Source organism: Ictidomys tridecemlineatus, chromosome 8, assembly GCF_052094955.1.
Source record: "Ictidomys tridecemlineatus isolate mIctTri1 chromosome 8, mIctTri1.hap1, whole genome shotgun sequence".
In the NCBI taxonomy this organism is placed as follows: domain Eukaryota; kingdom Metazoa; phylum Chordata; class Mammalia; order Rodentia; family Sciuridae; genus Ictidomys; species Ictidomys tridecemlineatus.
In genome coordinates, this window is record NC_135484.1 from 115746564 (window position 1) to 115764569 (window position 18006).

Below are 18006 nucleotides of genomic sequence, written 5' to 3' on the forward strand. Positions count from 1 at the left end.
TATTGTTTAATAAGTTTAATATGCTTTTTTTTTTTCCAGATGGTTCACAGAACCAGTACACTCAGGGTTTGATTAGATGTTGCAACATTAAAATTTCCCAATACTGACCAGGTTTCCAGTTTGTTGCATACATTCTCATTGTTTTCCTCAAACAGAGGGGAATGGAGCGAGTGACCTTTCCTCTACAGTGATTAGCAGTAATAAGGCCACTGTATGTACTTGGCAATCCCCCAGAATTCTTTACATCTACCGTTCAGTGGCATAGGGAGAAGGATTTTGAGGCTGTTGTCTTTCAAAGCTTTCCTGAGCATGACTTTAAGATTCCAATCCTGTTTAGCACCCTGAGTGGAGGAAACAGCTTGAACTTATGAACTGGGACACATCTGACTTTTAGTATCTTACATTTAAAAACTCACGGCTTTAAGCACATACTTAGCCAGTGAAGACATTTCTTCACAAAGAAATGCTACAAGTCAGGCTAAATCTTGACTAAAAATGAATAAACTGAGTAAAAAGACATCTTTCCACTCTAACAGGAAATTTTTTTAAAACAGTTATAGGAACTTTACCTATCACCATTATTAGAGATATTGGATAAGCTGAAACGATAAATAACAAGTAAGGAAAATCAAAGTCCGGCCACTTAGCAAGGCCTCACTGTTGCAGGTTGTCCGAGTGTTTCCCCTAGTGCCACAGGAAACAAAATACTTTCCATAATATCTACTGTGCTATCCTACCCAGAAATGAATGGAATATTCCTGTTCTGGCTGGGGGAGCAATGAGGCAAAAGGCCCTAGTCTCTGAAAGGATGGTACATCACACCCGAGTCTCTGAAACAGTTAATGGGGGGAAAATCCCTAGTGTAAAGGTTTGAAATGGAAAGTTCCCATCTGGCAATACTTCAAACTATCTTCTACCACTCTGTTTCCCCCTAAGGAAGAATTAGTGTGCATTAGTTAAGTGGAAGCATTTAAGTTATGGGGTTTGTTGGGGGAGGGTTATCCCTTGTATATTCCACATAGATACCATGCTTTCAGAACCATGGAAAAGGAGACACAAAGGTTGAGGCCATGGCACAATGAAGGTCAAATGAAATATACAGCAAAAAGCAGCCATCACGTGAATAGAACCACTCCTATCTTAAAATCAAAAACTAAATTAATTATTCCAGTGAGTTGAAAACAATTTGAGATTGCCAACCATCCCTGCAGCCCAGTGAAGAGGATTTACACTCTAGTCTGTGTGCCCTAAAGCTTATCCCCAGTTCCTGCATGTAAACAAGAAATCTTGATGATCACAGATAATATAGTTGTTCTACAGCTGAAATGATGATGTGCAGTAGCTAAAGCCTCTGAGGGACGGTGGTGCTATCCTCCCGACATTTTCTTGAGGTACTATTATTTCTGGTTCAGTCTTGCAGTTCCAAAGCAGAAAGCATAAACAGTTCAAAAGGGCTGACACTACTTTTTCCTTGTTATTTTCTTTTGAACTTATTCTGAAGATTACCACTAGTTCATACTTCATTATGAAAAGGTTATCATCACCCAATGAATAAGAGTATAAAGTTACACAAGATAATTTTTACTAAAATTCCAACGAATAATGAATCCTACCACATTTTCCTGAGGGTAATTTCAAGACAATGGCCCAAGCTGCCACATAAGAAAAGTCAGAAATTCTAAGACTCCATTTGTCACATGGACAAGAATTCCAGACTCCTTCAGAGAACCCAGAAAACACACAGCTCTGGCCATTAAGAGGTCATCCTTGGTACTTGCTGGATGTGTTTCTACTTTAAGTTTAAGGCATACCAAGCAATGCCTACTAGTCACATCTTTGCATGGAGGGATGCCAGAGGAATATGGAGGGCAAGGCAGGAAGCAGAGAAAGAGAATTAGAATGTGATTTTAAATGACTTCAGGGGAGCCTGAGGTTGAATAATTCTATTTTCTGGCTACTGAATCTCATCCCTCTACTTTTCTCCAAGAACATCAGAAATGCACACTTGAGAGGACTAGTGATCTACTCAGCTCAACGTCCTGCCCTTGAAAGAAGGACTACCAGGACTTTGAGGAGGGATGTCACCTCTCAGTTGTTGATCACCGAACAGCCCCAGTTTCATATCATTCCCTTTTGGGGACAATCGTACAGGGATTCCTTTTAAGCCTTCTGCATTCACACTTAGATTCTGCAGGTGACCCTTCTTAAAACAATCAGGTTTCCCAATTCTTTTAACCAAGGTGATAAGGCAGAGCCTTAAAGCTAGAATTTCAGGACGACTGGATCCTTGCTCCCGCCTGGATATGTGACCAAACACTGTTTTCGTTCTTGTTGAACACAGTTCACATCTTAAAAGATGTGTCACACAGAATATTTTTGCTCTTCTCTGGACCTTTCCTCCCTTCACCATATACTTGATAAATAAGATCTCTAGAGATACACAGATCATTTAAGATGTACCCACAGTCTGTATGAGGTACAGTGATGTTTGCACCCCTTCGTGGTCATGCTGAGGAGCTAGGCTCGGGCCACTGTAGCACACTGATCCCCCGCTCAGCAGTGCTTTGCTGGCGCTCCTGAGCTCACAGCCCCATCAACTGAGCATTCTTCAGAAACCCATTCCCTCACACTGACTGTGCCAAACCTCACTTGACACTTTTTTGAGTATTCACAGCCCTGCTAGTTGTGATCTGTCCATGACTTTGTGAGGGTTTGATGTCATCTGTCTCCATCTCTTCTGGTCTACCTTTTATCTTATGGAAGCAGCAACATTTTATTGCATTGTCAAGACCTACATTTGGGTCATTTATAAGAATCTTAACACTGAACCAATCACTAACCCTTAGGAAACTTCCCCTGCTAACATTCTCTCCAGAAAAATGTTTCTTTAGTCCCAAGTCTTTGTGTCCCAAGAATGACAAATTCCCACAATCTGATAGTAACTGATATTTTAAAATTTGCCTTAGTGGAGAAATTTTTGTCCTTAAAAGTCTCAACAAATTAGATCTTGTTCCCATGTTTCTTTTTATCCTCAAAAAACCAGAGTATATAAATCAAGCATGATTTCCTATAAAAGAAACCATTTACTTCTCTTCCAATAGGTTATGTTCAATTAAGACTTCAGTGATATCACTACTTCACTATTTTACCAACTTGTTAAATCAAGGTGAGTTAGCTGATACCTTCTGCCAAATCAACACAGCCTAAACCATACCACATGGATGGATGAAGGCAGAATTTTGAAGAATTAGGAAAGGGAAATCCAGATATATTGAAGGGGGTTTTTGCTGCTGCTGCTGCTGTTGGTTTTTACTTACATCAAAATTACATGATTTTTAAATAGTAATAGAGGGGAGTGAGAGGCAACAGGTTGAGATGTTTATGTTAATTAAGATTTAAACACATTTTCAGTTCCCAAATGACCAAGTGCTCAGGTGAGCAAAATCAGGATGCTGGGAAAGAAGATTACCATGAACCTCAGGAAGACAGAGGAGTTGACTTCTCAGGTGCAACTGCAGAAGAAGGGCAGGAGCCTGGAGGGCTCAGGAGCCTAGAGGGCTCCCGTGTTGACCGTACCTCATCCTGCCCTCACCCTAGCTGAGAGTGAACATTTTTTTCTTGATTTAAATTTCAAATAAATTATGTTACAGAAAGTAAAGATGATATGGCTTAGTCACAACTGCTGTTTACTTTCTTCCACAGCATCACAATGATGAAATTACAACAAAAGGAAGCTTGACCCTGAAAAATCTGATTGTAACATCTGCCAAGATGATCTGAGCCTGATTCCCATTCCAAAGCAGGCAGAGTCCGGGTCTCCCTTATTCTTGTGCCTCTCTACCCACCCTCCCCTTGCTGAGCTATTTCCTGTTCTCTTCCACTATAAAGTTCTGGTCAACAACTTTTCAGGTCTGCTGCAGGATGCTCTGGGACACGAGATCTTTGGTGGGTCTGTGGGTGGCATAGGAAATGAGTACTTTCAATTGTTCAGACAGGCTGTGAAGGAAGCAAAAATCTCCACCATGAAACCAAGAAGTGAAATGGCCCTACCATGTGGAGAAGATTCCACCTAGTGTGCAGAAGGCCAAAAGGCTTTAGCTTTATACAGGCAACAAATGATGCTTGAGCCATGTACAAAGCGACCCCAGTTTCCTGGGATGCAGTCAAGCTTTGCCCTATCCTCTATCCAAGCTAGAAAAGCTAGCGGAAAGTGCACCCAGGAGGCGTGCACTGAGTACACCCGGTCCCTCCTGCATCCTCAGCAGATCATTCCAGTGCTGGAAGACGCCCTCTGTCCCAGGTGGTGCTACTGCTGGTGATCTCTTCTCTCCTTGGCACAGACGGCTGAGCCTCTGCTATCAGAGCTCAAAGAGGGGGTTATATTTCCTAATCTCCTGAAGAAGTTTCTCTTTATCCTGGTTAGCACTGGCCAATGCTTGTTTAGTTTCTATAAGTTCTTTTTGTAGGGTAGGCAGTTCATTCACCTGAGGAATAATAAGCATTTCACAGTTAATGAACATGGTAATATCACCTTGCAATAATAGCCAGTAAAGAGAGCAGGAAGGAAGAATTCAAGCAGAAAAAATCCACAAGTCACTATCAAGAGACCTCAGCCAGATCTCCTCTAAGAACGCTTTTCAGAGTCCATCACTTGAGGGACAGCAACCACATGCCTCCAGCTCCTGGCTTACGTCCTCTGGCCAGCAATTCCAGAAGCTGCTGCCAGGGGACAGGAGACCAAACCACCCAGGTGCTCACAACATAAGCAAGCTTTTCAGCCCTCTGGCTTTTCTTCACTTCCACAAGTACAGCCCCTACTTGTTTATGGGAAGGTTCTGTCCAGTTGGGTCCTTACCTGTTGTCTAAAAACCTCTCCTGTGGGCACCAGAAATAGCTGTTCTTTGAGGGGCTGCTTCTTCTCACTTTTAGGTACTTCAGCTGATGGTCTGTCCTGAGCAGCAGCTGGAGAAAAAAGTAAAGGTTCTAAGTGAAAAACTACTGCCAATGGCCACAGTTCCTGATTGTCACCTATTCACTTATGGGGGGAAATAAGGCAGAGAGATCAAAAGGCTGATGAGCCCAACTCACCGCCAATGTGGAACACGCCATCATCACTCCTCTTCAGCACAACATGCTCCATGGCCACAGTGATGGGGACAGGGCCTGGGGAAGTTGGATAGATGGGGGGGATATCATCCTGCAGGAAAGAAAGGACCACATGATGCCCCCAGATAGCTCAGAGCAAGTTAGGTAACACAACTCATGCTTCTACCATTCAGTCTGAAGCAACTTCATGCCACTGGTTCTCCATATATTCTTGCAAGGTATGAGAGATATAACTGAGTCCCATTCTGGAGATCACAAAACTGAGGATCAGATAACCTGAGAGCTTATGCCTGGTTCTGTTTTATGCCGAAGACAGGGTTAGAGTTAGAGACAGTGTTTCTCTCCCTACCTCAACCCAGGCCCGTGTGTGTGCGTGCGTGCGTGTGTGTGTGTGTGTGTGTGTGTGTGTGTGTGTTGGAATCCAAGACCTCACATATAACCAGACAAGCATTCTACCACTGAGCTACATCCCCAGCCCAATCCAGGCCCTTTTACTTCAATATATATACTACTAAAACACTGACAGAAAACGTTAATATGCATTTCCTCACCTGAACCTCACTACATTTTACAGGGACAAGGGAAAATGATAACAACTGTCATTACCAGAATTTCTCGCCTGACAAAGTTTAAGGCAAAAACCCAAGTCCTCTCACCTTTAGTGTGATACTGGAGTTCAGGAGCTCAATCTGCATGGGGAACACCACCGGGACTTCCTCATCCTCCAAAAAGGGCCCCAGGCCATTGAGCACTGAAGTGAGCAGCTCAAGATCACAGCCTCGAAGTAAGAAGTGCAGGAAGCCATTTTGTGCGGCCAGTGGGGAATGAACAGCTGCACGAGGCCCCACCTCAAAGCGAAGGCCTACGGCTGGCCTGATGTTGTCAGTCTTCAAACTTGAGGATTCCTGAAAGCTTGTACCTTTTGCAAAGAAACACAAGGAAAACATATTAATTAACATGGGAACTGTTATGAGCACTTTACATCCTTCACCATTCATAGCAACCCTATGCCAAAAGTGTTAGCATCATTCCTTCTTATAGATGAATGAACTAAGCCACAGAGAATAGCTTTCCCAAAGCTGCACAACTAGTAAGCAGCAGGATAAGACTGAAGTCAGGTGGTCTGATTTCAAATACAGCTGATACTACGGTCAGATTTTTCAGGGTCAAGCTTCCCCCATTTCATCACTGTGCTGCTGTGGTAGAACGTAAACAAGAGTTGTGACCAGCCATTATCATGTTTCCCCTCTGTAACATGCTTTATGTGAAATTTAAATCAAGAAAAATAATATTCACTGTGAGCTAGATTGCAGGCAGAGGTGGGAGGGTCAACAAAAGCGCATCAGGCTGAGCTACTTTGCTAAATGCCCCTCAGGGTGGAAGAAAGGCAAAGGACCAACAAAAAGCTGGCCTCCTATGGATCTGACATACTAAGCCAGGGCTAAGGGAAAGCTCTTGAAACAATTCTCTCAACTCTATTAAATTCGAAGTCTTGTTCTCGTTTCTCACTGACACAGTCAAGCAGAGTCTATGTTCATCTCTTCAAAACTCCATAAAAAACGATCTCAGATTTAGCCAAGGATGTGGAACAATTTACATATTTATGAAACTGCAAATTGAGATAACCATTCTGAAAAATAATGTTGCATGATCTAGTGAAGCTGAAGTTGCACCTACCCAAATGATCTAGAAATTATATTCTTAGGAATATAACCCTGGAGAAACTCTTAAACCCATACGCCAGGACACATATAAGGAGGTTCATAGCAACCCTATTCAAAACACCAAAAGAATGAAAAATAACCCAAATGGATGTAATTAGTGAGGGGGTACAAGGGATATTTGGAGTGTGATTGAAATACACTAAAATTAGGTTGTGATAATGGTTATACAACTCCATAAATTTACTAAAATATAATGAAGTGTACAATTAAAAAGAGAATTTTTTACTATGCAAATTGTACCCAATAAAGCTCTTTTTAAAAAGCAAAAAGGTTCAGTGTGATGGCACATGCCTGTAATCCTAGCTACTCGGGAGGCTGAGGCAGAAAGATTTCAAGATCAAGGCCAGAGAGCTGGTCAAAGTGAAAAATAAAAAAGGGCTAGGGTTTAGTTCAGTGGTAGTCCATCCCTGGGTTCAATTTCCAGTACTACAAAAAAAAAAAAAAGAAGAAAAAGAAAAAGAGAAAAGAAAGAGAGAGAGAGAAGGATAATATATCTATATACTAGGATATTATATAGTAGTGAAAATGAATGAACTATTGCTAATAACATAGACTTTCAAGAATATCATTTTTTTAATATTTATTTTTTAGTTGGACACAATATCTTTATTTATTTGTTTTTATATGGCACTGAGGATCGAACCCAGGGCCTTGCATGTGCTAGGTGAGCACTCTACCACTGAGCCACAACACCAGCCCTCATAGAAGCAAGAAGCAAGCAACAAAATCACACATTGTGATTCCACTTGGAAAAAACTCAAAAACCTGCAAAGCTAAATAATATATTGATATAAACTCATGTGGAAAAATTATAAAGGTAAACAAAGAAAATTATAAACACAAATTTTAGGATAGTGTTTACCTATGACAACATAGGGACACAGGGACAGTGGAGAGGAAGATTCAGGAAAGGGGCTCCAGGACTTCAAAGGTAATGTACTGTGTATTTATTAAACTAGGTATGCGTGCAGAGGTTCATCGTTATTGTGTTTATGTTTATACCTAAAGAGACTTCATTGGGGTTTTTTCCTCCCTCTAATGGGTGCTGAAGAAAAGGGCTAAGAGTTTGGCATTAGGGCAGCTGCCCTTAGAACACAGGAACAGGTGCCAGTTAACCTCTGGTTGCCCTAGACAAAACTTATCAGCTCTGCTAGAATGGCAGCCGTCCTTACCTGGGCACTGTCCTTGTAGGAACTGCCAGAGTCCCACGGTGCCTAGCTGCTGCAGGGTCAGATCCTCTGCTTGCAAGGCTACAGTCAGGTCCTCACCACGTACCTCAATCCCAACAGACACTTCATTCACCTTCAGAACCAAAACTGAGACCTGTCAAAGGAAACTCCCTGAGTTCTGAGTCCCACGCTTCCAACCCAGAGCCTACCCTTTACATCTAAGAAAGTGGAGCAGCTGACCGAATGAAGGACGAGGTCCTCACCACTGGGTGATACTGAACTGTTGGCCCCTGGGGAACGCTGGCCAAAACTATCTACAACAGGGCTCCCTTGAACAGCATCATCCAAGACACCTGGAAGGGATCCTGATGGAACAGATTCTGGACCAGATTCTGTGTGAGACAGACAACAAGAGAGTTCAAAAGTCAAAAAATTCTAGTTGAATACAACCTTTAAAAACAATGACAACTGTAAAAACAAAACGGTTATGACACTTATGAGATAACTAGAAATTTGAAGACTAACTAGATATTTGATTAATTTAAGAAATAATTGCTTATTTTCAAAATCTCAACAATGGTTATTTGGTCACATGTATAAAAATCTGTAAATGGAAGTAATCTATCCGTTGATGGATGACTAGATAAATAAAATGTGGCACATCCATATAATAGAAGAGTATTTAGCCTTAAAAAGGAAGAAAATTCTAAATGGGCTAAGGAACTGAACAGACATTTCACAGAAGAAGAAATACAATCAATCATCAAATATATGAAAAAATGTTCAATATCTCTAGCAATTAGAGAAATGCAAATCAAAAACTATACTAAGATTTCATCTCGCTCCTGTCAGAATGGCAATTATCAAAAATACAGGCAACAAATATTAGCGAGGATGTGGGGGAAAAGGCATACTCATATATTGCTAGCAGGACAGCAAATTGGTGCAACCATTCTAGAAAAGCAGTATGGAGATTCCTCAGAAAACTTGGAATGGAAGCACCATTTGACCCAGTCATCCCACTCCTAGGTTTATACCCAAAGGACTTAAAATTAGCATACTACAGTAATGCAGCCATGTCAATATTTGTAGCAGCTCAATTCACAATAGCTAAACTATGGAACCAAACTAGGTGTCCATCAATAGATGAATGAATAAAGAAAATGCGGTATACATACTCAATGGAATTTTCCTTAGTTTTAAAGAAAAATGAAATTATGGCATTTGCCAGTAAATGGATGGCGTTGGAGAAAATCATGCTAAGCGAAATAAGCAATCCCCAAAAACCAAAGGCTGAATGTTTTCTCTAATATGTGGATGCTAATTCACAATAAGGCAGGCGGCATTAAAGAAGAATAGCATTACCTTAGATTAGGTAGAGGGAAGTTATGGGAGGGGAGGGGAGGGGAGGGAATGTGGGGATAGGAAAGACATTCTAGTAATAATGTCTGTTTCATTCTACTAATGAAACAGACATTATTACTTTATGTATATATATGTGACTACATGACCAATATGATTCTATAACATGTACATTCGAAAAAATAAGAAATTATATCTGATCTGTGTATGATATATCAAAATGCATAAATGCATCCTACTGACATGTATAACTAATTAAAACAAATAAAAAATTCTGACATTTACTATTGCCAACAAGAAGACTACAAAGAAGACCCTTAAGGGTATTACATTAAGTAAAATAAGTTAATCACAAAAAAGACAAACACTGGGCTGGGAATGTGGCTCAGGCGGTAGCGCGCTCCTCTGGCATGCGTGCGGCCCGGGTTCGATCCCCAGCACCACATACCAACAAAGATGTTGTGTCCGCCGAGAACTAAAAAAAAATAAATATTAAAATTTCTCTCTCTCTCTCTCACTCTCTCTTTAAAAAAAAAAAAAAAAAAAGACAAACACTGTATAACTAATACTAATTTCAGGTATCTGAACTCCCCAGATTTATAGACAGAGAGTAGAATGGTGGGTGCCACGGGCAGGAATGAGGAATAAATGTTTTTTTTTTTTTTTTTTTTAAAGAGAGAGTGAGAGAGGAGAGAGAGAGAATTTTTAATATTTATTTTTTAGTTCTCGGCGGACACAACATCTTTGTTGGTATGTGGTGCTGAGGATCGAACCCGGGCCGCACGCATGCCAGGCGAGCGCGCTACCGCTTGAGCCACATCCCCAGCCCAGGAATAAATGTTTAATGAGTACAGAGTTTCAGATGCTCAAGGTAAAAAGTAGTCTGGAGACAGATGGTGGCGATGGTTGCCCGACAGTGAGAATGTACTCAGCACCACTGAACAGTACATTTATAAGGGGTTAAGACGGTCAACTTTATGTATATTTTGCCACAATTTTATGTGGTACTGTACCACAATATTTTTAATGCATAAATTGAAAATATTTATGGATAAAAATTATATGTTCGGGATCTGCTTCAAAATAATTTGGGATGAACCAGGAGCAGTGGTACCAGGAGGCTGAGGCAGGATCCCAAGTTTAAGACCAGTCTCAACAACTTAGTGAGACCCTGTCTCAAAAAACAAAAGGGCTGGGGACATAGCACAAGTGGCACAGTGCCTCTGGGTCTAATCCCTAGTGCTGGAAAAAAAAAATCTGATGGAGGGAAATAGGTAGTGGTATATACTAAATAAGAATGGTCATGATTTCTAAATGCTGAAGCAAGGTAATGGCCATATGAGGGTTCAATATTTTATTCTGTCTACTTTTATACATGTTTAAATCTTTCCAAAGTTAAAAATAATTAAAACGAAGTAAACATGTGTATGCACAACCTACCTTAGGAAACAGAGCATTATCTTATTAAAACCAAAACAAGGTATCACCTCACACCTGTCAGATGGCTATTATCAAAAAGATGAAAGAGCCAGACACAGTGGTACACACCTGTAATCCAAGCAACTCAGGAGACTGAGGCAGGAGGATTCCAAGTTCAAGGCCAACCTCAGAAATTTAGCAAGACCTCCGCTCAAAACAAAACCATAAAAGGGCTAGGGATATAGCTCAGTGGTAAAGCACCCCTGGGTTCATTCATGGGTACAAAGAAAAGAAACAGGTGAAAGAGTAATTAGTGGGAATGTAAATTAATACAGACATTATGGAAAACAAGATGGTGGTTCCTCAAAAAAACTAGAAATAGAGTTACCATATGATCCAGAAATACCACTTCTGGGTATATATCCAAAGGACTTGAAATCGAATGTTGAAGGTATATCTAAACTCCATGTTTACTATAGTCCCATTCACAAGAGATAAGTTATGGAATCAACCTGTATGTGCCCATCAACTAATGAATAGATAAAGAAAATATGGTATATGTACACAATGGAATACTATTCTGCTTTTCAAAGGAAGGAAATTCTGTCATTTGTGACAATCTGAAGAAACCTGAAGAACATCTGCCCAAATGAAATAAGCCAAGTACAGAAAGCCAAAACCCACATATTCTCACTTACATGTATAATCTGAAATAATTTAACATAAAGAATCAGAAAGCAGAAGGCTGGTTACCAGGGGCTGGCTAGTAGAGGGATGAAGAGATAGATGTTGGTCAAAGGACACAATGTTTCAGTTAGACCAGAGATAATGAATATGTTAGTTAACTCGATGCAAAACTTGACACTGTATATGTCATAGCATCACTTTGTACCCCATACATGTACAACTATAATAAGTCAATATCTGATAAAAATAAATAAATAAAGGAAGAAATAGTACATTCTCTTTAGATGCTCTCAAGGATCTCAAGGGACTTTTTTTTTGTTTTTGTTTTTTTAGAGAGAGAGAGAGAAAATTTTTAAAAATATTTATTTTTCAGTTTTCAGTGGGACACAACATCTTTATTTTATTTTATGTGGTGCTGAGGATGGAACCCAGCGCCCTGCGCATACCAGGCGAGCACATTACCACTTGAGCCACATCCCCAGCCCTCAAGGGACATTTTAAGTCAATAAGCTAAGAGAACCAGTGTAACTTTTAGAGGAGATAGATTTAATTCCTAAAAGTTACTCATTTTCTAAAGACAAAAAGCTTCTTTAAAAAAAAAAAAAGCTTCTAAATACTTTCCAACAATAAACTATATAGGCACAGTGGCACATACTCATAATCCTAGTGACTTAGAGGCTGAGGCAGGAGGACTGCAAGTTCAAGGCTAGCGTAGGTAATTTAACAAGACATTGTCTCAAAATAAAAAAAATAAAAAGATAAGGGGATATAGTTCAGTGGTAAAACACTCTTTAGTTCAATCCGCAGTACTGAAGGAAAAAAAAAAAACTCACACCATTGATAACAAATACAGAACTGATCCCTGAAATAACTACATAGTTCTAAGACTAATGATTTATCCTTTGATTTGAATCCCTTTCTGTGATAAAGGTCAAGTATTAAGTAATAACCTGGAAGATGTTGAGATAAAGCCAGAGCCACAAGTCTACTAAATTTTTTCTCTTCTTTTTGTTTTGATTAAGAAAGTGTATATATTATGAAATCTCTGCTCCTCTTGAATCCCACTGGCTTTAACACTGGCAGCAGAGAGAACCCCTTTGTATTTAGGCAACTTTGCTCCCACATACCAGACTCCAAGAGCATCACAAAGCTATCGCTGCCATCACTGTCCACTGAAATCCGGTCTTCGGGGCCACTGTTATCCAATGAGACACCATCAAATGACTGCTGAGATACTGTCCTCTTCATGGAGAAAAAGCGGAGCCGGGCAGCACCTCCACCCACTGGGGCTGCTGGGCCCTCATCTGTCTTAGCCATGGGCTCCCTGTTTAAGAAAAATAAAAACAAAACACATGTATGAAGATGAGAGAAAAAAAGAGAAAAGAGAGAATAGCGTTACATTAGATTAGGCAGAGAGAAGTGATGGAAGGGGAGGGGAGGGGACGGGGGAATAGGAAGGATAGTAGAATGAAACAGACATTATTATTACTGTGTGTATATACGTGACTGCATGACCAATATGATTCTGCAACCTGTACACTCAGAAAAATGAGAAATTACATCCCATCTGATTCAAATGTATGATATGTCAAGGTCATTGTACTGTCATGTGTAACTAATTAAAACAAATAAAAAAATACAAAAAAATTTTAAAAAGAAAAAGAAAAACAAACCCACAAATGTGGCTTTGAAGATATGTTTGTTCCCACCCCAGCAATATGCTTCCCCTTCAGCTCAAATAGTTAATGTGAAGAGAAAACTTTATAGCTGCTATAAAAAGATGAAGTTATTTTTCACCCACTGGCCCTTCCGAATTACCTTATTCCAGTACGTTTAGGTGTGTGAGCAGCTAATCAACATTAAATGTCAAAGTTATTCAGGGTCATCCCATACATAAGAGACAATATCTACCTACCAAACTGGTGCCACCTGGAGCCACCAATATCCATTCTACATGTCCTTATTGAACAGCTTCTGTAAGCAAGGTACCACAGTACTAGGCACAAGGAAGAAGTGTAGGGTGGACAAATTGATGAATAAGACATGTCAAAAGAATTTATGATCTGTTAGGAGAGAGACTTATGCATATAAATTTTATAGGGATTGTCATACATGACATAAAGAGAGGGACAGAAACACAAGCCTAAGGCTAGACAATATTAAAAGAGGAAAAGAATTGAGAAGGAAATCAAGAATGGCTTTGTGGGAGGAGATGGCATTTGAGGCAGTCCCTGAAGGACTGTGAAAATGAACAGGGCACTCCTCTCCTGCACTGCACAAAGGCACAGAGCCTGAGGCAAAATAAGACTGGGAAGTGTGCAGCCCAGCTGCTGGGAGGTTTTGTTGGGGAGAGCAATGGAAGATAAAGCTAGAAAGGCATGACAGTTGAAAAGAAACAGCTAAAGACCCTTTAATCCCACCCTCCCAGTTTACAGATGAACAGTCGAACCCATGGTCACAATTAAAGGTGGTATTATTATTATTATTATTACTATTAATAGGTACCAGGGATTCAACCCAGGGGTATTCAATCACATCCCCAGCCCTTTTTACTTTTATTTTTTTACTTTGAGTCAGGGTCTCTCTAAGTTGCTGAGGCTGGCTTGGAACTTGTGATCCTCCTGCCTCAGCCTCCTGAGTTTGGGATTATAGACATGTGCCACCATGCCCAGTTGAAAGTATTATTATGAAAAACCCCAAGCCCCTAACTTCCCTGAAAGTGCTCTTCACTTTACCACAAAAATTGCAGCTTAAACTAAAGATTATATACGTCTCAGCCATTTCAGTACATTGAGATTCACAGAGACAGCACCCAGCCCAGTGAGAGCTGGACAGGCACTGGGTTACTCTGTCTCAAACTAAACTAAACACAGGCAAAGAAGATCCAAAGAGGCTGTGAGGCAAAATGTCATCATATGCATTCTTCATGAAAACATGCCAGAAGAATCACAAGAGGCAGCATCTGGACGGCCAGGCACAACGGTGCACACCTGTAATCCCAGCAATTTAGGAGGATCACAAGTTCAAAGCCAGCTTCAGCAACTTAGCAAGGTCCGAACCAACATAGAGAGACCTGTCTCAAAATAAAAAAATAAAAAGGGCTAGGAACGTGGCTCAATGGTCAAGCACCTCTGGGTTCAATCCCCAGCACCAAAAAAGTAGCAGCAGTGGCAGCACCTGGGCTACTTCAGTTGACTTTCAGTTGAGTTTTCTAAGAAGTATTCAGAGAGGTAAAAGACCATGTCTGCTAAGGAGAAAGGAAAATTTGAAGACCTTTTCCAAAGGTGGAAAAGGCTCATTGTGAAAGAGAAATGAAAGCCTACATCCCTTCTAAAGGGAGGTCTCCCTCAGTCTTCTTGTTCAGCTCTATCACCCCAAAATCAAAGGAGACCATCCTGGCCTAACCATTGACAATGTTGCAAAGAAACTGGGAGAGATGATGACAGGCAGTCTTATGAAAAGAAAGCAGCTGAGCTGAAGGAAAAACACACAAAGGACACTGCTGCCTACCAAGCTAAAGGAAAGTCTGATGCAGCAAAAAGGCAGCTGTCAAGGCTAAAAATGCTCAAGAAGATCAAGAAGGTGTAGAAGAAGATGATGATGATAAACAAGTTGGTTCTAGGAGTTGCTTTTTTTTTTCTTTCCTTGTCTATAAAGCGTTTAACACCAACCATATAAAACTCATTCCTTTTAAAGAAAAAAAATTGCAATGTAAGTATATAGTTAACATACTACCAAATGTGTCTTTCGGTGGCTCTGTCTTGGTAATACTTTCAACAGCTGTTAACCTTGCCTGGTACAGTATGGGGGTTGTACACTAGCATGGAATTGAAAGCAGGTTTTTGTTGTTACACACCACAAATTAGTTCTATATGGAGACAATATAGTTTTTCATCTTTAGTTGTCCTGGATGTAGCTTATATGAAATAATTGTTCTGTTAACTGAATACCACTCTATAACTGAAAAAAATGCAGCTATTTTGTTGACATTCTGAATGCTTCTAAGTAAGAAGAAGAGACAGAAATGTGTTAAACAGACAGGGTCAAGGATCCCCACACCAGGAGTTTAAAAAATGGAGTAGACAGCTTGTAATTGTAACTGGTGACTCCATTGGGGCCTGAAGGTATGTGCCTGAATCCTGAGCCAGTCTCTGAGGCAAAGCAGCACCCTGATAATATCCTGGTGTAACTGGACTCAAAGACACACTTCTTTAAAATCTCTAGCATATGGTTTCCAAGGCCACATAAAAAAATAACTCCCCTCTAACCTTGTTATATTAAACCCCTAGATAACAGACATTCCTCAAACCTTCCTTCGGGCTTCTCCCCTACAAAAGCTCTGCTTTCTTTCTTTTTTTTGGGGGGGGGGCGGGGAGGGGGGTTATCTGGGATTGAATTTAGGGGCACTTGACCACTGAGCCACATCCCAGCCCTATTCTGTATTTTATTTAGAGACAGGTCTCACTGGGTTGCTTAGCACCTCATCTTTGCTGAGGCTGGCATTAAACTCACAACCTTCCTGCCTCAGCCTCCCAAGCCACTGGGATCACAGGAGTGCACCACTGCACCCGGCCCCAGCCCTTTTTTTATTTTTAGTTTTTTTAAAAATAATTTTAGTTCTAGATGAACACCATACCTTTACTTTATAAAAAGTTTTTTTATGTGGTGCTGAGGATGAACCCCAGTGCCTCACACATGCTTGGCAAGCACTCTACCACTGAGCTACTACCACGCCCCCCACCAGCCCTTTTGTATTTTTTATTTAGAGACAGGCTCTTACTGAGTTGTTTAGGACCTCATTAAACTGCTGAAGCTGGCTTTCAATGTGAAATCCTCCTGCCTCAGCCTCCCAAGCCACTGGGATTACAGGCATTTGCCACCATACCTCACTCTTTCTTTCTATTACTTTAATAAATCCTGTTACCTTGCTCTCACCCTTTGTCAATGGATCTCATTCACTGAATTCACGAGACAAAGAACACAGATCATCCCACCTCCTAAATACAAATTTTATTTTAAAAAATTATATACTAAAGTGTTTTGAAAACTGTAAAGTGACACATGGATTTATCATAATAATTGACCACGCTACACTAAGAAGTTCAAATGGGACCTGGGGGTGTAGCTTGGTTGGACAGCACCTTCCTAGCATTCATCAGGCCCTGGGGTTCCTTCCATCCCCAGCACCACAAAAAAAATAAAAAGTTCAAAGAAAATTCAGGGAAGCATAAGGAAAATGCTTAGAGGTTTTAGAGTAAGGAAATGACAAAATCACACCTGTGTTTTAGGAAGTTTAACGTGGCTTTTTCAATGTAGAAACCAACACTTTACTAAAACAGTCCAATGTGGAAACAGATAGGAAAAGCTGATAAGAGATTCTCTAGGGAAGTGTGTCCTGGTGGCAGCATCAGCATCAACAGGGAACCTCTCAGAAACGCAGAATCTCAGCCCAATCTCATAACTACTGAATGAGAAGCCCTGGGAACAGGTCTCTGCAATCTGTTCAATGAGGAATTGAGGTGATTCTGATGCACATTCAGTTTTAAAAACCACTCATTTAGGAATTATGGTCAGAACAAGACAGATTAGTTTTAAGAGGCAAAGCACTAAAATGTTCACCTGGATGAGCAGGAGAATGCTACTATCCAAAGAAGAAAGAACTGATCTGGGGAGGGATACGAAATCAGTTTCATACATGTGAGCAGCTACCTCTGAGAGAACTGTCTAGTAGACAATTTTAAATGAAGAGCAGGAGAAAGGAAGGAATTCAGGACAGAAAACAAAGCTTACAGCAGACGTAAGGAGATGAATAAAATAACCAAGAGAAAATATTGAAAAACATAGACTAATACAAACCTTCTAAAGTCTGGCAAATGCATCAAGAACCTTAAAAATATTTGCAGCATTTGACCCAGTATCACTTACAGACTTTTACTCTAAAGAGAGATTTAGATACATACAAATATGCAGAGTAAGGTTCACAAAAAATAAGGACACTAAACACAGCATTAGTTCTACCTGAGAAAGACTGGAAACAGACTAACAGACCCCATAGATAATGAAATGGATGAATAAATTATAATATATACATTTGATAGAACATAATAATGCAATTAAAAATCATGTATTCAAATACCTAATAAATGAGAAAATATTCACAATAAAACATTAAGTGAACAAAGCAGGATGCAATGTTGTAGAAATAATATAATCCTATTGTAAAAACAGTATTTGTGTCCATACACAAGCATTCACATGGGCACACAGATTTAGATGGGTGTACAAATCAGGAAGCAAATAGTCCTTTTTATTTTTTATTTTAAGACAGGGTCTTGGTAAGTAGCTGACCATCTTGCTAACTAGTGGAGGCTGGCTTCAAACTTGGAATCCTCCCACCTCGGCATCACTACACCTGGCAAGAGCAGCTATCTCTATTTTCTCCTTTCTTCTTATCATCTACATCTTCAATACAATGAGCATAGATCACTCTTATAATTAAAAAACTAAAAATTAGGACAAAAGTGATCATAACAGAGCCA

General features: G+C 40.2%; 1 protein-coding gene across 5 annotated transcripts in view; it reads right to left on the reverse strand.

The window, feature by feature from the left end:
* The window catches only part of Bltp3a (bridge-like lipid transfer protein family member 3A), an 86138-nt gene that overhangs the window by 13195 nt on the left and 54937 nt on the right, over positions 1 to 18006 (reverse strand). For 3 of the 5 annotated variants that reach the window (XR_013425239.1, XM_078020153.1, XM_078020154.1), the window contains exons 15-20: positions 12595 to 12791; positions 8240 to 8391; positions 8003 to 8153; positions 5763 to 6025; positions 5089 to 5197; positions 4856 to 4962 (exon numbers count right to left, since the gene is read on the reverse strand). Coding sequence is in view for 4 of the 5 variants with exons in the window: in XM_078020153.1 (XP_077876279.1) it covers positions 4856 to 4962; positions 5089 to 5197; positions 5763 to 6025; positions 8003 to 8153; positions 8240 to 8391; positions 12595 to 12791 (979 nt within the window). In the remaining variant the exon portion in view is untranslated. Of the gene's footprint in view, positions 4485 to 4855; positions 4963 to 5088; positions 5198 to 5762; positions 6026 to 8002; positions 8154 to 8239; positions 8392 to 12594; positions 12792 to 18006 lie in introns of all 5 variants that reach the window. The other 2 variants (XM_005318784.5, XM_021722007.3) reach the window with 1 other exon arrangement.